Source organism: Eucyclogobius newberryi, unplaced genomic scaffold (assembly GCF_026437365.1).
Source record: "Eucyclogobius newberryi isolate DKJ021-1_F unplaced genomic scaffold, fEucNew1.0.hap1 SCAF_6, whole genome shotgun sequence".
Classification (NCBI taxonomy): Eukaryota; Metazoa; Chordata; class Actinopteri; order Gobiiformes; family Gobiidae; genus Eucyclogobius; species Eucyclogobius newberryi.
In genome coordinates this window covers 21,545,538-21,568,062 of record NW_027316278.1, presented here as the reverse complement: position 1 = coordinate 21,568,062, position 22,525 = coordinate 21,545,538, and the positions used below count along the sequence as shown (strand labels likewise).

Below are 22,525 nucleotides of genomic sequence, written 5' to 3'. Positions count from 1 at the left end.
TGAAATAATCAGACGTACATTTTTGAAGCCTCGATATAAAGACTGAAGTTCCTTCCTGGTGAACTTGGTTTGGGACTGCAGTTGGTCCAGCCCCTCGGGTTGGTGACGCACAGTGGACAGCTCCAGGTCACTGTCACTGCTGTCTGTGAGGAGGAAGGAGTGATAGATAGACAGACAAATAGAGGAGAGCAGCGAGAAAACAGATGTAAAGAGTAAAGAGAGGAAATGCACTGATCAAACGGAAGCGTGCGGTAGACAATGAGTGAATGCTGGTGGACATTCAGGAAAGGGGGAGACTACGTGCAAATAAATAGGACATAGGATCAAACGGTCGGATAGAAATGCAGGACACTGGAAAACAAGAGGCACTTTCTTTATGGCGGACACAAAACAGTATTTTTTGTTTTTTAAGGGTGTGTCCACACAGTAGTAAATCTGTCAATGCCCTGTTAGCTGTCAGTTCACACACTCCAAGAGAAAGCACTGCAAGTCTGGGAGAAAAGAAGACATTCCAAAAGGAGGAGGGACTTTTCACGGAACGGGCCAATGTACTCACCATCTTTAAACAGAAAGGACAGAGGAGGGAGACGACACCGATGGGGTGATACATGGAGAGCAGGGGTAGAGCGATAGTAAGAGAAAGAAAAACGACAAAAGAAAACAGGTCAGCTCGGACAATTTCAGGGGCATAAGATGAAGCGCTCTGAGTCATCCAGAGGTAAAAACGGTGCCAGGAGTGCAGTCAATGTCCTACTGTGAAACTTACACCGAGCAACAACTATAGCAAATCAAAAGCTCTGCACATGGCCTGAATGAGTTGAGGTAAATATATAATGTTGCTTTAAAATAAATTGTAATATCCTATTTTAGATCATGTTTATATATAGCTTTAAAGTACAGTTTTAGCTGCTTTTCTTTCAATGTATTTAGATGGATTCATATATTGTTTGCAAAGGACATTATATTCCTTTTGGCAGACTTTGTGTTTTGCCAATTCCATCTATTCAAATTATTATTTTGTTCTGAGTCTTAAGCAGAGTAGGGAACAGGCATTACCCTTTGTTTCAGTTTTTCGGGGTTAAGCATCCGCAAAGCGCCAGTATTTACAAAATTAATCCAAAGCCTTGATCAACTATTGTTAATAGTCTTTATCAGACTTGTATCAAGAGTAGACAAGATCTTCCAAAAAATTGGTTAGAGTTTGTTAACATTACGTTTTGGTCTGTTTTGAGTCTCACCGGTCTCAGTGATGTCGATGAGGCCCAGAAGGTGCATCAGCTTGAGGAACATAATCACCAGACACACAATGCCCACTGTCTGCAGCCCCTCGGTTTCCCACCGCACACTCATCCTCCACTGCTCCTCTTCCGGGCTCTCCTCTGAGGTCCTGAGATCCAGCCCTACACTCGGCCCATTACTGCTAATCCAAAATACTTCTATCGCTCCTTTACTGTCACTTGTGATGCTTCTGTTCGTCGTTCTCTGTCAAACTATGTCACTTCTCTTGCAATATTACTGTTACAGTCTTGACTCTCAGCCCCCTCCATTTGCGTGAGTAATTACCTTTTTCCCACTGGATCATGTCAGACTTTTTTCTCATGAAAAAAAAAAGAAAAAATACATCTTATATATATATATATATATATATATATATATATATGGAAATATTTTTAAGTACTGTAGTCTGATAAATACTACATCAGATACAATATAAGATACAATATATTAAGGTAGAATTTGTAGCTAATATTATTATTTAGAATATTAAGTTGCAAGCTTTGAACTCGGCAATTGTAAAGAAAGAAAGAAAGAAAGAGGTTGATTTCTTTTTTTTTAAATATGAAAATGTAACCTATTGTCTTCTGTGGACAATGCCCACATAAAACTAAACTATTGTTGCAGCAGACTTTTTATTTATCATTTATTTATACAGGAGAAATCAAATGAGAGAAACTCATTGGTACCCGGTATAAAACAAAAAAAACATATGATATTCTAGTGAAATGCAAATAAAACATCCAATAAAACAATCAATAGAATTAACAAATACCTAAAACAAACAAATATAAAAAGGGATACAATCATGTAAAGCAAGAGCACTGGTATTGCATGTAATCTCATACCAGAGCATTTTAAGATTTAGTTCAAGGTTTTGTCCCGTATGCAGGGAGCAACGTTGCTGAAAGCTAGCTAGCTCCCAATTGATTCAATAAGAATGTAAAATAGGAATATTCTGAGAGCTTAGTCAACAAATAATTGATCTAATGCTCAGCAAACATGTTAAATAATCAGAAACATTTCCAATGAGAGCTTTATAAATAACCAAAATACAGTGCTATTTTCTTCTTGCATCCAATGATTGCCCTCCTGCTTCAGAATATGGTGAGTTCTGTATCCTCCTCCCGTAATGAACCTTAGAGCTGATAAACTGAATTCACAGGTTTTACCACTGTTGCTGTAGAATGCGTATATACAATATCATCGTCATCCAGAACTGAGAGAAATGTAGCCTGGACGAACTTTTTCTACTATTTCTAAAGTTCAAATTACACTACAATAAAGGTGAACTATGTAACTCTCCGGTGGGTGAATCCTACGTGTGTCACAGTGGAACATGGCACTGGGAGCAGTAAACATGGCGTCGTGTCCGCATGAGAAGATTACTCAAATTATGCATGAATCACTCTAAATACAACTTTTAGGGAAACAAGGGAAACAATCGTAAAAACTCCTTAAAGTCTATTTTGCATAATAGGTCTCCTTTAAAACGGGGATTCTTTCTGTCAGCAGGTCAGATCCTATATAAATGTGCCATACAGTAGAAGATTCCAGAGTGAGACAAGCTGGTGGACCCTCCACTAACATTAGTATTAATTATAACTAAGGCTGCAAAAGTAATCAAGCCCAAAGCCCTGTCTGCTTTTAGTTTATAGTCTGGCATTACAAGTGACAGTCCAGCACTCCACAGCAGCTAAAACCAGCACGAGAACAGAACTTATTTTATCCGAAAGCGTGAGCCTAAAGTGCAAACACGGAACATCTGCTGTATTAAATGGTCTAGTGAAATAACCGTTATACAAGGCACGTTTACATATAATTAAATATTATAAGGCTATTTATGAAGGACTATATTGTGTGTTTTACAGCCTAATTATGTTTAAACAATAATAAAAACCTGTTTAATACTGACAATAAAAATATGACTAAACAATATAATATAATATAATGTAAATCTACAGGTGGATGCTTTGCTGAATCAAAAAGTAGCTTGTGAGATGAAAAAGTGTGGGCAGCCCTAATTTAGAGGTTAGCACATGCCCTGAATTACCATCTCCCTGTCACAGCGCTGATCTACTTTCTAATTGTTTCTGTGTCCCAAAAGAGGTTTCTACCACAGATTTACCAAAGCATAATCTCATTAAACGAACAGTGTCACACATTTCACTTTAATAATGAGGAACAACGCTGTGAGCTCCCTCGGGCTCTGTGACACTTCTGAACTACAACCGTGTCTCCCTCTGGTGGACAACATCCAAACTGAAGGTCTAGTGTAAATAGATGTTCTCGGTAATCAAGACTAAACCGTGGCTCAGTGTAAAAATCAGTTTAGATGACTTGTGAGAGAAAAGAGCTCTTTTTCTCAGAACAGAATGGTTTTGATGATAGTGTTCCAAAAAAAGATTGAATGGGAAACCCCCTGACACAAGTGATATTCAGACGATAAAGCTAAAAAAGGCAGTGAATGGAAAAACAACAACTGTGAAACCTCTGAAAGTAATGACCACAGGAGTCCATGAGGAGCTGATCACGGGGTTCAGTGAGACAGAGTGAAATTATGTTTTAGGAAGCGGACACCTGCGGAGGGCTTTTGGAGGCTTCTGATGAATAGACGGTGTCCTTCAGGGGCCAAGAGGAGTACTCCATATTTAGGCAGCCTCAGAGCAAGTCAGTTCGATACAGCATGTATAATTAATGTGAAGTAATGCTAAACCCAGATTTAAGTACAGCCACATGACTGTGGACAGGGGAGCTTGGCACTGGACTAATAATGATTGAGGAGTTAGAGAGGTTTGATAAATAATGGAAGAATATTACTATTGTTTTTCAAATGTTATTTCTGATCATTGCAGTAATGGGCAAACTGGCGCTAATTGTCTTGGCACACTGACTGCAGGGCACTCTCACTGGCATCAGCCCAAAACTCCTATCAAAGTCTTCATCATTCACTGAGCAATAGGTGATATTCTTTGCAGCCTCTAATGTACACAGTCTATTAGACATCAAGTTTTGATGCTGTAGTAAGCACAGACCTACATTACATTACATTACATTACATTACATTACATTACATTACATTACAACGTTAACCTCAGTAAGAGTTGCATGTGCTGCCTAAATCTAGAATTGTCTACTCGGTACTCACACAACGTTTTAAAGGGTTATGTGATGTTGCTTATTGCGCTTTACATAGAAATCATGATAAAGTGCCCACAACAGCTGATATGGCTCTGAAGAGCATGGGCTTACCTTCAAATGACGACATGGGCTCCAGGATGCCAAACTGTTTGAGCACAGCCATGAAGAGGATGATGACTACACCAATGGCACACAGCTCCATGCCATGGATCCCCATGGTTTGAATGGGGTTTCCCACTGACCAGGGGGAGCACCGACCTCGTGTGTAAGAAGTGTCACAAGACCAAGAGAGAACATCCAGTGGTGAAGTTCTGTTTGTGTTTGGCTACGGCCACTGGGATAGCATGAGAAACACCACTTAAAGCTCCCGTTGTATCAACAACAAAAATATGCAGAGGACGACATATATGGAACATCTGCCCCTCTGGACTCATCAGACTAAATGGACCAGTGTCACAAGTTAATTATGACAATGCATTAAAGCAGAGTCACTTTGCAAAGACTCACATCCCAGAACAAACTCTCACTTCATACTCAATTTTGCACTGTCTCTTAAACCAAACAATGGTTTGCATCAAGTCATAGCTGAAAGTATGACTTTACTCTCGCTCACGAAGCAGATTCTTGTAAAAGAGACGGAAGTTCTGGCGTGAGCACAATCCAGCAGCAATGACATGATTCGTTCATCTTCTGTAAAAACAACATGAGCGACCGCAAATAAATAACCCATTATCCGAGGGAGCAATCTCTGAAACCTCCATCACATCCTGTATACGCAGGTCCTCTTCTAGTCCTTATAAAGGTACAGGCTGCCAACCTAAACTGTTCTAAACAGACCTACCGTAAACAAAAGTGAAGAGAAAAAAAAAATCAAATCCAAATAATTTAACATAACAATTTTAAACAATGTCAATCTGGGATTGTAGAGGACCACACTGCCACAAGAAGTATTCTCTCACTGTAAATAATCCATACAGATAAGCAGATGAAATAGTTCAAAGCATCAGGAGTGGATCACGGAAAAGGAAATCCTTTGCAATCCTACAATGATGATACGCTTCTCCCCTCCGCAGATGTCCCGAGCGTTGTGAGCTCAATAATTGTTGCTGCTTCCAACTTTTCGTCCGCCCAGCCCTGGTTCCTCTTTCCTTCAGGTCTTTACCCTCATGTGTTGAGCTCTTGCCTGTGATCTCAGCTCCTCGTTCCTTCTCTCCATCTCCTGTGTCATCCCATAACTTTGGCAGACCGCAGACGTTCTCCCCCCCTGGGTGCTGTGGGCTCACGCTTTCACTTTTCTTGATCAAGTGTCCCGTGGTTCGCACCACACATCTATCCGGTGGAGGGAGCGCAAGTCAGATTACCCAAATAAATGGACAGCGGTGAGATAAGACGAACAATGGCAGGATCAGATAACTTGAAGTTGCACTCAACAATTTGTAGTGGACAAAATGCCTTGTTCCAGTTCAAGGCTTTTAAGCAGCTCCCAAAGTGGAAGGAGAGAATAAATACCTTTGTGCTTGTGCACGTGTGGCAGGTCAGAATAGGACAAATGATGAGTCTGCGATCACTAATGCACCAAGACAAAATGGAGAGAGGGGTTTGTGAGTGTTAATGCATTGACAAGGCTGGAGATGGCAGACACAGTTTAGAGGCCAGAATGAGAACGATCAATAAAGTGGTGACGCACTGCTGCTCAGGCGAGTTCCCTTTCTTACTCTGATTCTAATAATAAATAAACATAGATAACAGGATGCATCCAGAAATAACCACACTGTATCCATAAATACGTGCAAGCCAATCCAGATATTTTTAGGCAGGCCAATAGGTGGGACCCAATCATCTTGTTTTGGCGATTTTTATGTTTTTGGAGTTGTAACAGTGATAAAACATAATTTTGCCACATTACACCAACACACCCACACAAAAACAAACACACAGACACAAACAAACACAATTTTAGTCCACTTTGATAACACTTTCAGTGACCGGTGCAGACTATAACTTGCTTAGGGTAGTATGTTTGTGTCTAATGTGAGTGTGAGTGCTTTAGCCCAGGCCATTAGCTGCTTTTTAAGGGCAAGGCTTGGCCCAGGTTGCTGACACAAATGTCAGTAAATAGAGACAGGTTCCTCTGCCGAGCACATTACTGACGATCTCTACTGCTATTGGACATTAGTGAAGGAGGAAACGTCAAACAAGTTTATGCACTATTGAATACTTATAGATAGTAAATGAAGGTTGAATTCTGTCAATTGGAGAAAGGAGTGAAAAGGTTTTGCCACACTTCCAAGTAGTTTCTTCAGTTCAGTTCATGGCTCTAAAGACGCCCCGGAGCGGTCAAACAAATTTAATTGAAATATTCAGACTTAAAGCTTTTGTCCAGTTGACAGAATTCAACCTTCTTTTTGAATGACTGAAGGATAACACGGACAATACTTATGCCTGATTGATGTTTAAAACAGACGAGAAAACTTGATAAAAACTCCAACAACAAATGTAAATAAATCAATAAAATAGCCGCGAAACCAAAAAGGGCAGTCGATTATGGATGTCCCTTAGCAAAGTGCAACCAACAAAGTGCCAGTCAATCCAGTTTTGCATCTCGTAATAGTTCTACAAAGATAAAAGAACAGAAAGGTGGTGAGGTGATTGAAAGAATGAGGACAATGACTCCTATAATAAAACATACAGGGACGCACAGGCTGAAGGACATGGAACGCTCGAGCCCTACCTGATCGGTGGTACCTGGCTGCACTGGGAGACAGGCAACTCGGGCGAGATAAGCGCCTTCGGGCCTCCACGGACAGCGCGGCCATCACAGCACCCATAACGCAGCACGGGCAGCTAACAAACTCAGGTTAGAATAACGGTGTTCCTGATGAAGCAGACTGAAGCTGAGGTGAACACTGGCAGAGCAACAAGTCAAGGGCTGGAAAGCGAGAAGCCCCATTTGGAAATCTGTTTGAGTTTGGGACAGCGCACCGCGGTGAGAGGAGATAAAAAAGAAGGACAGGATCAAACCTCAGCATGGAGCAGGTGACCTTTCAGACACACCTCCACAGTTCATCCGTCTGCTTTTCCTCACTTTCATCTGTCTGCTATGGCCATGTGTACGTCCACCCCACTGAACGTGACTACATTTGGTCATAAAGTGGACTGAGATACACCAAAAATACCTATAATGGTGAAAATGTCTTACTAGTGCTAGTTAGGGCTGTAGTTGACAGGGCTTGGTCGACTAAAGACATACACTACCAATCGATTAGTCGTCTATAAAGTGGTGAAAGCTCTCAATTAAGTCTCAGTGGGATCTGACACAAACTGCACTCACGAGGGTTCATTCCTTTAGAAACATTGTAAGAGCGGTGACCTGGGGTCACACAGAGCTGGAATCCCAGCTCCCACCGTTTACTGCATGTCCTCCCTCAGTTTATTTGCAAAAAAGTAGATTCAACTCATGATTCACTCCCAAATCTTCAGCCAACTTGGACAATAACTTCTTCTTTCTGATGATTTAAAACATAAATCCTTCAATTTAAAATAAAATAATAAGTCAACTAATGCAACGTTTGATCGACTAAGACTCCATTTTCCGACTGCTGAACTACAAGATGACTAAATGCTACAGCCCTAGTACTAGTACTGTTGCTTTAAAAAATATTGCTCAAGTTTTAGTAAAAGTGTGATCTAAGAAAACTACTGTAAAAGTATACTTTAAAGCTACTCAGGTAATGTTACACGATTATTACTACCCACCACAGCTTACCACCTTTCGGCTGTATGTAATGTATATAATGTATATCGATAATACTAATCAATTTCAGAGCCTTGGTGAGTTATGAAATAGAATGAGGTTTATGCTATTCTATTCTGTTACAAGAGAAATGGTCAGAACTGGCCATGGAGTATTTTATACCTGAAATACAATGCATCATACATATAAAAGCAGAGTGACTTTTGTTCACAGTTGTTGATTAACTTTCACACTTGAAGACAGATACAAACAAAGGGTGGAGACTGTGTTAGTGTATGCTCTGGTTTCTCTGGCATGAATCACATGCATTAACACATAATAAGAACATAAATATTGATACATTTCTATCACAGTAATATGTAGCCAAAAGCATCACAGTGCACATATTACATTCATAAAGTGGTGTATCAGAATACGGCTTCTAGATTAGTTCAGTTTTTTCATAAATTGAAATCTAATAGACTACAACCCACGGGCAATCAACTGTTTTGTGTAATGAACAAGAAACAACACAAGCCGCAGTCTCTGTCGACAATTAGATCGATATAAAGTGGTTTAGATTCATCATCATATAACAGTATGAGGAGCAGTTATTCCTGGAGTGAACGTTTATAGGAGGCATAGAGTTATATTATGGCTAAAAAAAATCACTATTTAACTTCTCTGCTTAGCTCTACAGCATGGCATTGAACAGACAAGAAGGTGACATCAAGCCACATTACAGGTCAGTTCTACGGAAAGGCGAGTCGGCTCTCAATCAGAATTCCTGTTTTTCAAGGTGTAATGCTAATTAAATAAATTCAAAATACACTCTAAATACCTTAAAATACTCGTTGATAGCTTGTCAATATTGTAAATGATGTAGGCAAACGAGCTGGATACAAATAACAAATATTAGAGGTAGAATAACAGAACAATAACGGTTTTGACCACTAGAGAGCGCCCCCTACCAGTGCTCGAGGGGGAGAGGTAAATGAAACGTGAGAGAATGTATCAAATGTTACATCTAATTCGAATGTATCATGATGTATGGATTTTAGGTTCAAACAGTTTGTCCTGTCATCATTTCTGCAGCTGTAAAGGAACAGAAGGCCCAAAAACACTAAATATTAAGGAATAACCAGATGCACTGAACAGCACCTCGTGACAACAATAACAGCAGATGAAAAACTATAGAACAAAGTACAAGACGAAATGAAACGTCTGGGTAGAAACGAAAACTGACAAGAATTTCATATTAAAACAGCTTATACCACTGTAAACGTACAGTTACTTGACTAAAACATCTACTCAATTACAAGTACAAGTACTGTTGCCAAATCTGTATTTAAGTAAAAGAAAAAGATGAAATCTACTCAGAGTACTAGTTACTACTTACTTTTTCACATGGTCTTTTATACAAAACCTGATAAAGTAAAACTTTTCTTGCTGAATTAAATTGTGTTAAATGGCAATCTGCATATTCTGTGAGCTCCGGCTGGTTAGAGCAGGTGTTGCATCCATGTTTTGTGTTTTTGTAGGTTTAGAAAGGAGCAGAGACAAATGTGAGACAGCTGTACATTGGGACGATATTTCGTCTACCGTTCTAAGTTCTCAGTGATTTCAAATTGATACAATTTTACTCACTTAAAAATACAACTACACATTTAAAAATCTACTCATAAAAGTACTATGAAATAAATCTATTCAATTACAGTAATGTTAGTATTTGTAATGACTTTCAACCCCTAGTAGTACATTACTTTTGTTGCCATAGCTACCCAAGGACAAAACATCTGCACCAACGGCCCAAATCACACTCTCATGCACATTCATAATATGGCCTGTGACTGTGACGTGTCTTACTAAAGGACACAAGCCACCAATTTGGTCAAATGACCCCTAGGTTCAACTTTTTTTTTTCTGTAGTGAGATAAACACCTAATTGAGTCTGCAAATTCAATCTTTTCTCATGTCAACACAGACAACTTTCTGTTTTGGCCTCTAACAAAGACAAAAATAATAATATAGGAATAATTGCTAGTGCAAACTGTTACAAAATAAGTCATGATACAAGAATACAGATTCAGCTTCTGCTGAAGCAATGTTTTCATTGGCCAAAAGAACACAGGAAAAGGACCTGAGGATAGCCTTACATCTAATCAATGATGAAACAAGGGACAAAATGTCACTCAGGACACAGTGAAAACAGGCAAAACTCGTATAATTGTCAGATCATGCTTCTAGGTGCTAAATAAAGTTAGATTGTGCTAAGTATAGTTAACTTCACAATGAACATTGTCTTTATTTTTTGTCACAAACACATTTTTATCGTAACAAGTATATATTTTTGTCCAAACAGTGAACAATTACCTTGTATGAGTGTTCCAGTGATGAAGCCAATAACGCATCGCAGTATTTTCACACATTGTGTCTTGCAGGCATTCATCCTTCAGTTATGACCCACCAGTGAAAAGAGTACAAAAAGTAACATCCAGAAGAATTGGTCGTGACAATAATAAAACGGGTCAAACTTGCGTGCTGACCTGAGCGCTGCCGCGGACTCTCATCTTGGTGACATAGTTTGTTACAGGTGATGTCCCTCCCTCCTCTCTGTCCATTTCTCTCCTCTATCCTTGTGACCCAAAGGTGAATGAACTGAGTGGCATGACGCTGGTCTATCTCGAAGCTCCAATGACCGCTTCGGACGAACAGGACACACACCTTGACTCAAGCTGCAGTACACTTCACTTTCTGCACGTCAAAGTACACTGCCAGCTGCCAGAAATGTACTCTGTGTGTTATGTACATTTAACTTCAACCGTGAATCTAATACGGCCCACATTGCATTGCCTTACAATTCCCAAATGTCCCTAACAAAACCATTTATCTTTGTCCTTCAAGTTCATCTGTCAAGCTGTTGATGGTACGGCCTTTGATTCGACCTGAGTTAACCACAGCGACCACTCTGCCACGGCCGCCCCTCTCTCTGATCTCCATCTCTGCTGCTATTCTGAGCTGCTGCTCCTCACCAAGGGCATGCCAGCCAATATGCTCAATCTGTGCTCCCTCCACAAGGATCACAGCAAGATGATCTCATGGCAGTGCAGTGTCTGTATCCATTTACATAGTAGGAATTCTATAAGCATTTATAAGTATTTAGATTTAAAACTCCTCTATTTTCGAATACCATTGTCTGTTACTGCCTCTTGGAGACACTGACGGACTTGGTGCTGATGGAAGAACAAGAGACAGTGTGCTAAGCCGCAGGGTGTTAAGTGGATGTTCTTTGACTCAGGTTTCAATGAACAGGTATCATTACACGGTAGATGACGCTGAGGCCCATGCCAGAGCTATTGGCATCGTCAAGAAATACAAACAAATAAAAAATACATACCATTTATAATAAAAAGATGAGCATCCTGTCAAATATAACCTCTTTTTTTTTTATCAAATTGAGCTATACTTTATTGAATGCCACTGGAGCCCTGCTGCCACTCGACCGGAGTAAACCCACCCAGACATGAGGAGCAACATGCAAATTCCACTGTTTACTGTGAGATCCAACCACTCCAATGCTTTTCAGAGTGCAGCAAGCAATTCATATTCTAATGTTGATACAGCTGAGATATACTGGATTTTCCCCAAAATCCCTTCAAAACATGTAATACTATAGTCTGACCACAAGATGGAGCAAAGACTTTAGTGTTCACGGATCAAGTCACTGTCAGAAGAGGGTCGCATACAGTTCAAACCAGGCTAGTATCATTCTCTCCATTCCTCCGGTAAACACAATCAGTAAAAAGTATGAGGTGAAAAAAGAAAATATTTTGGGAAACAGACAATATTATTCTATTATTTTTTGTTGAAGCACTAAACGTTTCAGATAGAGAGAACCTTTACAACAACAGACTTTCATGAGTACTTTATAATTTGCTTTGCGTAAAAGTACGAATAACAGGGTTGACCCTGGACTGACCCTGCACTGCAGCTCCAGCTACTCAAGGAAGGATGAGTGCTGCCCTCAGTGGAGTCTGACTTGTGGAGTTGGATATGTGGAGTTTGACTTGTGAAATCTGACTTGTGGAGTTTGACTTGTGGAGTCTGACTTGTGGAGTTTGATTTGTGGAGTCTGACTTGTGGAGTTTGACTTGTGGAGTCTGACTTGTGGAGTCTGACTTGTGGAGTCTGACTTGCGGAGTTTGATTTGTGGAGTCTGACTTGTGGAGTTTGACTTGTGGAGTCTGACTTGTGGAGTCTGACTTGTGGAGTTTGACTTGTGAAATCTGACTTGTGTAGTTTGACTTGTGGAGTCTGACTTGTGGAGTTTGATTTGTGGAGTCTGACTTGTGGAGTCTGACTTGTGGAGTCTGACTTGTGGAGTCTGACTTGTGGAGTCTGACTTGTGGAGTTTGATTTGTGGAGTCTGACTTGTGGAGTTTGACTTGTAGAGTCTGACTTGTGGAGTCTGACTTGTGGAGTCTGACTTGTGGAGTCTGACTTGTGGAGTTTGACTTGTGGAGTCTGACTTGTGGAGTCTGACTTGTGGAGTTTGATTTGTGGAGTCTGACTTGTGGAGTCTGACTTGTGGAGTTTGACATGTGGAGTCTGACCTGCGCAGTTTGATTTGTGGAGTCTGACTTGTGGAGTCTGACTTGTAGAGTCTGACTTGTGGAATCTGACTTGTGGAGTCTGACTTGTGGAGTTTGACATGTGGAGTCTGACTTGTGGAGTCTGACTTGTGGAGTTTGACATGTCGAGTCTGACTTGTGGAGTCTGATTTGTGGAGTCTGATTTGTGGAATCTGACTTGTGGAGTCTGACTTGTGGAGTCTGACTTGTGGAGTCTGACTTGTGGAGTTTGACATGTCGAGTCTGACTTGTGGAGTCTGACTTGTAGAGTCTGATTTGTGGAGTCTGACTTGTGGAGTCTGACTTGTGGAGTTTGACATGTGGAGTCTGACCTGCGCAGTTTGACTTGTGGAGTCTGACTTGTGGAGTCTGACTTGTAGAGTCTGACTTGTGGAGTCTGACCTGCGCAGTTTGACTTGTGGAATCTGACTTGTGGAGTTTGACATGTGGAGTCTGACTTGTGGAGTCTGACCTTTGGAGTCTGACTTGTGCAGTTTGATTTGTGGAGTCTGATTTGTGGAATCTGACTTGTGGGGTCTGACTTGTGGAGGTTGACTTGTGGAGTCTGACTTGTGGAGTCTGACTTGTGGAGTTTGACATGTGGAGTTTGACTTGTGGAGTTTGACTTGTAGAGTCTGACTTGTGGAGTCTGACTTGTGGAGTCTGACCTTTGGAGTCTGACTTGTGCAGTTTGACTTGTGGAGTCTGACTTGTGGAGTCTGACTTGTGGAGTTTGACTTGTGGAGTCTGACTTGTGGAGTCTGACTTGTGGAGTCTGACTTGTGGAGTCTGACATGTGGAGTCTGACCTTTGGAGTCTGACTTGTGGAGTTTGACTTGTGGAGTCTGACTTGTGGAGTTTGACTTGTGGAGTCTGACTTGTGGAGTCTGACATGTGGAGTCTGACCTTTGGAGTCTGACTTGTGCAGTTTGACTTGTGGAGTCTGACTTGTGGAGTCTGACATGTGGAGTCTGACCTTTGGAGTCTGACCTTTGGAGTCTGACTTGTGCAGTTTGACTTGTGGAGTCTGACTTGTGGAGTCTGACTTGTGGAGTCTGACTTGTGGAGTTTGACTTGTGGAGTCTGACTTGTGGAGTCTGACTTGTGGAGTCTGACTTGTGGAGTTTGATTTGTGGAGTCTAACTTGTGGAGTCTGACTTGTGGAGTTTGACATGTGGAGTCTGACCTGCGCAGTTTGATTTGTGGAGTCTGACTTGTGGAGTCTGACTTGTAGAGTCTGACTTGTGGAATCTGACTTGTGGAGTCTGACTTGTGGAGTTTGACATGTGGAGTCTGACTTGTGGAGTCTGACTTGTGGAGTCTGATTTGTGGAATCTGACTTGTGGAGTCTGACTTGTGGAGTCTGACTTGTGGAGTCTGACTTGTGGAGTTTGACATGTCGAGTCTGACTTGTGGAGTCTGACTTGTAGAGTCTGATTTGTGGAGTCTGACTTGTGGAGTCTGACTTGTGGAGTTTGACATGTGGAGTCTGACCTGCGCAGTTTGACTTGTGGAGTCTGACTTGTGGAGTCTGACTTGTAGAGTCTGACTTGTGGAGTCTGACCTGCGCAGTTTGACTTGTGGAATCTGACTTGTGGAGTTTGACATGTGGAGTCTGACTTGTGGAGTCTGACCTTTGGAGTCTGACTTGTGCAGTTTGATTTGTGGAGTCTGATTTGTGGAATCTGACTTGTGGGGTCTGACTTGTGGAGGTTGACTTGTGGAGTCTGACTTGTGGAGTCTGACTTGTGGAGTTTGACATGTGGAGTTTGACTTGTGGAGTTTGACTTGTAGAGTCTGACTTGTGGAGTCTGACTTGTGGAGTCTGACCTTTGGAGTCTGACTTGTGCAGTTTGACTTGTGGAGTCTGACTTGTGGAGTCTGACTTGTGGAGTTTGACTTGTGGAGTCTGACTTGTGGAGTCTGACTTGTGGAGTCTGACTTGTGGAGTCTGACATGTGGAGTCTGACCTTTGGAGTCTGACTTGTGGAGTTTGACTTGTGGAGTCTGACTTGTGGAGTTTGACTTGTGGAGTCTGACTTGTGGAGTCTGACATGTGGAGTCTGACCTTTGGAGTCTGACTTGTGCAGTTTGACTTGTGGAGTCTGACTTGTGGAGTCTGACATGTGGAGTCTGACCTTTGGAGTCTGACCTTTGGAGTCTGACTTGTGCAGTTTGACTTGTGGAGTCTGACTTGTGGAGTCTGACTTGTGGAGTCTGACTTGTGGAGTCTGACTTGTGGAGTTTGATTTGTGGAGTCTGACTTGTGGAGTCTGACTTGTGGAGTTTGACCTTTGGAGTTTGACCTGTGGTAATGTCCACATGGAGCTGTTATATGTAAAACCCTCACACTCACCTTTATCCTGAGGTTGTGTGCTGGAGATGATCCACTTCACCAAACAGCATTTCATCAGAGCTTTACGAGAAAAACGTGGCTTCTGCCATTTCCCAGAATCCTTCACTCTGCCCGGAGCAGGTTCAACGCCGTTGGCATCTCCCAGCAGGCTGCCATCCACCACCTTTCCATCCACCTGGACACACAATCACGATAACTTAAGAGATGGCATCAAATAATGCATGTGTTGTTTTAGGGTCGGTCACACAGGACTAAGAAGGTCAAGACGTGTTCACTGTAGCTTTTGTTTTTCATATATATTTACAGTTGAATCTGGTTACATCATATTTATTCTTCATTCCAGTACATTATTATTATTATTATTATATTATTTTCTCACACTTTAAATTGAAGATTGACATAATTTAGATGAGATTTTCACTGACAATTAAAGTGTTTATTTTAGCGTACGATTAACTACTCATTCACATTTTCCGTCACAGCTGATCAATGTGTGACTTGGCATTCTCACTTTAAAATGTTCTTCTACAACGTGCACATAGAAGTAATGTAATGTGTATAACAGAGAATGTCTGGTTGAATTTTGGGCTCAGAGCGAGACCTCCCCGGTGGCCACATCAGCAGTAAACACATGCATATACATGTTTGGAGCAATGGGAGGGCAGATGAAAGAGGGACAGAACAAACAGCAGCTCTGTCTAATCCGTAGGAGAAGAGCTGAGGACGGCCGACAAGAGGAGCGTCAAATTGAGGGGGGAGGATTTAAACGACTATTTGATCCCAAGGGAGTCGGACCAGGCAAATCCTCCAGTTTAAGGTGATGAGCAGAGGAGGGAAGAGAATTGCCAATGCACGCAGAAGAAATGGAAGTCAATTAGCATAATGAAAAGCTGGGCTTACACGAAGAGCAAAGGACAAACAGAGGACACATAGAGATAAATGACCATTTGGTGGTCCAATGGAGAGAGCAGGTCAGCAAAGACGTTTCAGAGAGGAACTGACACAGTGGGGTAATACTTCAGGACAATTCCATTTGAAAGTTAAAATGTAGGTGTACTGTACCAACATTGAAACTATCCTCAGTATGTTCATGAGAAATCCTTGAATTCTTATAGTTTTCAATCAAGCCAGAGGCAAGTTTGAATTCTATAGTAGCTTTTGATGTTTTGGGTTGCAGATTTATTGACCTGGTTTATGGTTCATATCTCTGTAATTACTGGGCCCATCCACATGAAACAAAAACTAGTAAAAAAAAACTAGTTTAACATCCTATCTGTGAGCATAAATAAACAATAATATAATGATTTATTCATAGCTTCAGAAAGTGGTCCCATTATTCAATCTGAAAGAAAATAATTTAAATCATATTGATATGGCAAGTTTGGGGAACCATCCCGAACAAATAATGATTCTTTAGATTATAGGTTTTTATATTTTGGCTATTATAGGTTTTTATATGTGGCTCAACAACCCATAGACAATGCAAAAGGACCAACATTTAAAGTACATACAATTATGTAAGTAATGTGTTATATATGTGTTATGTGTTATATAATACGCCCTTGTTTTTGTTTCAAGGGGTGGCAGGGGAGGCAGGGATGGCAGGAGAGGCAGAGGAGGCAGGGGAGGCAGGAGAGGCAGGAGAGGCAGGGGAGGCAGGAGAGGCAGGAGAGGCAGGGGAGGCAGGGGAGGCAGGAGAGGCAGGGGAGGCAGGGGAGGCAGGAGAGGCAGGGGAGGCAGGAGAGGCAGGAGAGGCAGGGGAGGCAGGGGAGGCAGGAGAGGCAGGGGAGGTAGGGGAGGCAGGGGGGGCAGGGGAGGCAGGAGAGGCAGGAGAGGCAGGGGAGGCAGGGGGGGCAGGGGAGGCAGGGGAGGCAGGAGAGGCAGGAGAGGCAGGGGAGGCAGGGGAGGCAGGAGAGGCAGGAGAGGCAGAGGAGGCAGGAGAGGCAGATGAGGCAGGAGAGGCAGGAGAGGCAGAGGAGGCAGGGGAGGCAGGAGAGGCAGGGGAGGCAGGGGAGGCAGGGGGGGCAGGGGAGGCAGGGGAGGCAGGAGAGGCAGGAGAGGCAGGGGAAGCAGGGGAGGCAGGAGAGGCAGGGGAGGCAGGAGAGGCAGGGGGGGCAGGGGAGGCAGGAGAGGCAGGGGAGGCAGGGGAGACAGGAGAGGCAGGAGAGGCAGGGGAGGCAGGAGAGGCAGGGGGGGGCAGGGAAGGCAGGAGAGGCAGGAGAGGCAGGGGAGGCAGGAGAGGCAGGGGGGGGCAGGGAAGGCAGGAGAGGCAGGGGGGGCAGTGGGGCAGGGGAGGCAGGGGAGGCAGAACCTTACTGCACGTCACTGCCGATAACGTTTACAAATGTTTGAACTTTCATTTATACAAAGCATTGTTGGTTGAATAGTAAATAACAGTCACATTACATTTTTGGAGTGTGTTATTATTTGTTTATTTCTACTCTTCTGATTGTCTCCATGGAGATAATATTGCTTTGCCCAAGATTTTTGACAATCTAGACTAGCGTTTCTCAAGCTGTGGTACATGTACCACTGTAGTTAGGACTTTTAGGCGGAACGAGGACACCTCTTCAGTCTCATTTTACATAACCTTTTCTATAGATTTTTGCTCTTCCTTGAGTATGTATATAGTTGAGTTAAAACTACTGCAGCAATGATGTATTCCTGAATACAGCCCCAATTTATGTATCATCCAAAAAGACAGCAGCATCCCATTTACTCAAAAACATTTGTAAATGCAAGATTAGAAGTTTAAAAGCCCGTGAGCCAAACAGATGCCGACAGACAACAGCAGGCACACTTTGTGCTACATTTCTTATTTCATCATGGTCCGGTGGGCACATATAGTTCACATACTGTAGCCTGAGTGTAATGTGTTCCTTATTAATGCTTCAGTTAACTTCGCCCTATGCCGCACTTCTTTCCTGAAATACACTATATACGCTGTAGGCCAGAGCAAATAGAGCAGAAAAGATGCTGTACACATGTTATTCAATCAATAATTGAATATTAGCAGATGAGTTACAATGCTGGTGAATGTTAGTTTAGTTATATTTGACTGCTGAGGGGAAATGAGATGAAAGGGCTGTGACCACACTGCACAGACCTGAGCCTACAACAGGTAGTTCTGCTTGTGCCGGTTATAGTTCCTCTGACAGGGAACTAAGCTGGAAAACAAAACAGGGCCTTAAAATGAATAAGAACAAAATATCTCTACAAAGTTATTAGTAAGGGAAATGTGACACTACAAAAAAGTAAAGGTACCACCTCACAGATCCATAATTCAACAATTCTCAATCTGAATAAAATGTCTGGATTCACTGCTCTATATGATTTGGCTTTATTAAACTTTAGCATTACAATAGTAGCAACAAGATATATTTCTATGATAAAACTGTAACTTCTAGATGTGAAAGACTCTAACAAATAGGTGATTGTGGCGGTATCGTCGTATCATGATTCTGCTATCTATATATGCTCAAACTTAAACACTTTTCACACTCACTCCTCCTATTGATCTGCCTCTGTCGGGCTCTGAATGAGTGACAGGTGGATTCAACCAATCACACTGAAGCGTGAACTCTTAGAATGAAGTGACACAAATTAAACTGTAGACTCTGAAATATTGTGATGTTTTTGGCATATTGCTCATCCCTTCTAACAGATCAGATGATGGAGTTCATGCCAAGCTTTTTTATGTTGATGTTGGGACAATCTACTAAAATACCTCCTAATGTAAGACTCCCGATAGACACGGGGAGACCACATGAGCCGAGACTGTAACACAAACTCTATAAATACAGCGTCTAACATCTGTCACACGTCACTGTTGCAGCGTTGTCAAGCTGCTGTTCACAAATCAGACCATCTAAACCTCTCTGGTCCTGGTGCCATTAAACCCAGCTCAAGAGTAACTTCACTTTTCATCTAGGTAGGACAAATCACGCCTTAGCAACAGTTACTATGCTCGGGAGGTCTCTGAAGATGGTCTTATGCGTGGTGTGATATGTAGATGTGTGATTGCTGTGGTGGGCATTAAGAATAAGAGCCTCTGTAGAAGCACAATGTTGGGTTTATCGAGACACAGGCACAGTGATCATGTGACTACAATTAGAAGAACAAGCTCGTCCACAATCCACAAAATGAACAACAAATAAACCCTGACCATAGAGCAACAGTGTTAGTTAGTTAGTTACTTCATTGTCTCCTCAGGGAAATTTGTCTTGGCAGTGGTACAGTTTAAAAATAATGCCATTTCACAGAAACACAACGTTATCTGTGTTTGGATAAGCTATAATCAAATACTCTGACCAGTAGCAATAAATGTATTAAACATAATGCAATAATGTTCAAATGGTATTATTATTATTTATTATATTTATATAGTGCTCTGCCACTTTGAAGGACACAACATTTCCTGTAGAGTTGTCTCCACATTAACATTGTGTCATTGTGCTATCAAAGTTACAGTAGAATGTCCTATTTTTCTTTTCTTTCCCCCCAGTATTGATACTTGCTTGAATTAGTATCTAGTTTAATAACTATAGTTTTATAATAAACTTATACATGGATATCGATTGTTATCCACAGTGGAAAATAAAGCTGCCAGAGCCATTTCATTTTTCTGTAGCAAACGCTCTTGTTTGGTGAGTACTGACAATGTGCTGGGCTGTTTTAGTTGGCTGTTTGGCTCTGCAGTCTCCTGGGAATCAATTACTTGAAGCAGTTTACTCCATAACACAAATAACATTTCAGACTAATTGACACAAAACTCTCCAAGGAGTCATTGGAGGCAGGTGTGTTATCAATACAGTAGTGTAAATAATATATTCTTTATGTTTTTAGACGGATGGTGGACCCATGTGCTCTGTAAAACCTGTTTCCGTTACTGAACAGGGAGTCTCCATCCTCCTCGTTCCTTTCACTCTGCCTCCCAGTCAATCACTCATTCTTCCACATGGATCGTTACCAGCTTCACTGCAGGGAATGTGAAGAAACCTAATACAAGACCATCTACAACTGCAAAACTATAACAGCCTTTTGTGTGAAGAGTTATCTTGTTTGCGTGGGGTCTAATTACATGTAAACCTGCTTAACCTTTAGTGTAGAGCTGCTTCATTATGGCAAAAAATATAATCATGATTATTTGGCTCATAATGTATTTCATTTGTAATGTTTTGTGACACTTGGGTTCAAAAGCCTGGATTAGAAAAGTGGTTTTGCTCCAGGTTTTGAGGGGCAGTGAGTACACATCATTCTGAACAGTATATTATAGTATTGTATAATGCATATTTACAATATAGATGTAAATATGCATGTAATATAAATGTAATATAAATTAAATTACATTTCAAATTGTAATAATTGCACAGCTATACCTCTGCTTCTACATTGTGTTTATTTAGCCATTTACATCTCTGTCTTAATCAAATTTGAATGCACCCGGGTGAGGTTAAAATAAGAACTTTGAAAAGGATCTTAACTCAGAATAATTCAGCCTCATTAGTTTAACCAGATTTTATTAAAATGTTTCCATTCAGTCTTGAAATGCTTAAAAAATAGCATGTTCAAGCAGTGTGTGGTGACCTTGATTAATCACCCAGACACTTTCTGTGTCACATAAAGTGTGAGTTAAAATACTCTCTGAACATATTTTGCATCTCCAAAATGCGCCTCAAAGGAGCTGTATTGAGTTTTAGTGGATTTGTTTTACGGGCCCTATAATTTCCCACTGCTTATGACCAAGAGCCTGGAAGGAATAAGTAAGAGTGCCGAGGGTCCAGAGCAGATACTATTTGTGTGCTGACTGTCGGAGCTTTCAGTATTCACTGTCAGTCCAAATCAGTGTCGTGCAGGGAGCATGACACTTCCATATGGGCGCCCTGCTGGGCCCTGTTATTGTGTGCGAGAGGAACACGGAACGACACAGCCAGCCTCTTAGTCTTATACTGATGCGTGAGCCTTCATGTGGAGAAAGAATTAATTCTCTGGGCAGGCTCGGAGCAATCGAGAAGCTGTGTTTCAATTATCATCTCCCCTTTGTCCATGTCAGACACCGGGCCGTATCCAGTCGTACTGTCATCCCTATTTCTGGAAGAAATTGACAGATGATGCAGACGCTGCACTTGAACGCCACAGCAAGTATTGATTAGCGATTGGTAGTTTATGGCATCCCTGCTCCTCCCTTTAGCTTTCCTTCAATGGGTCATATCATGACCAACTAGATATTATCGCCATTCCCATCAGTACTATGGGGATTTAGAGGACAGGGTTGTGTAAATAATCACATTTTAATCATAGTTGAAAAGGTTATGTAAGAAGAAAAACAATTAAAATTTTGTTCTGAAAGTTGCTGGTTTTGTCACTCACATGAGGCACATGAGCACAAAAATACCACCAAATATTATGACATTTTCTAATTTAAATTATTACCAGAAACAATTTTATTTTGCTTGGGGGTTTTGGTTCGGTTGCAAAGTTATTTTGGGGGTCTTGACATAAAAAGTATGGGGACCCCTTGTCTAATCAACAATGCCTTTTAAGAATCACATGTCATTTTCTTCAACAAGTTTATGTTCTACAGTACAGGCATTATTGTTTAAGATGTGTGCATCCAGACTGAGATTTTCTATGGGACACAAGACCTGGACCCACTCCCATGTTAAATGTCTTTGTATAGAATAAGAAAACCACGTCTTGAGCAGACTCCTCATCGTTTCAGAGCTTTTTCACAGCAAATACATTAGCTAAAATTACCAAGTTGAGGCCCAGTTTATTTGACATTTCATTGGGTCCTCTAAGGACGTCCCCTCTAAGGACGCCCCCTCTTTGGTTTGAATTTGGATCAAAGACTGAGTGGTGCCACCCTAGTTCACCCAGATAAAGTTACCAGGGCTGTTCAATTATTCAATGGATCTAAATCTACCAATCAGTCCACCTATTGAACAGGTGGCTTCCTCAGACACTAGATCAGGTGCAACACAATGGCTCGATGGAGCGTGCCGTCTCTGTGTCTGCTCCTGTGCCATGATCTGTAAAGCTTCACTGGGCTTTGAATTATGCTCCTCAGTGTAAAAAAATATAAAGCCAGATTGAGTTTTAGTCATTACCATTGATGATTTATGCCTCTGTGCTGTCGTTTTACACTGTTGAGCGTTTAGTAAACACAAAAATAAAAGAAGAATTGACAGGCTTTTGCACTTCTCATGAAACAAAGTATCGGTGCTGTCACTCTCAACTGACTATAATGTCCAGGATGACGGAACAGCTTGAAAACACCATTGATCATCCGTCCATTTCACTAACAAACAGCTTCATGTGAGTCAGACTCACATGAAGAATTATGGGGCTCCCTGAGGCTCACAGCTTGACTCAATTCAAACACCTGCA

General features: G+C 41.6%; 1 protein-coding gene across 3 annotated transcripts in view; it reads right to left on the bottom strand.

The window, feature by feature from the left end:
- kcnip3b (Kv channel interacting protein 3b, calsenilin) overlaps positions 1-22,525 on the bottom strand; it is a 30,294-nt gene that overhangs the window by 6,332 nt on the left and 1,437 nt on the right. The window contains exons 2-3 of one of the 3 annotated variants that reach the window (XM_072433271.1): positions 15,137-15,311; positions 19-143 (exon numbers count right to left, since the gene is read on the bottom strand). In XM_072433271.1, the coding sequence (XP_072289372.1) occupies positions 19-143; positions 15,137-15,311 (300 nt within the window). Of the gene's footprint in view, positions 1-18; positions 144-1,238; positions 1,564-4,527; positions 5,375-15,136; positions 15,312-22,525 lie in introns of those variants that run through there. The other 2 variants (XM_072433272.1, XM_072433273.1) reach the window with 2 other exon arrangements.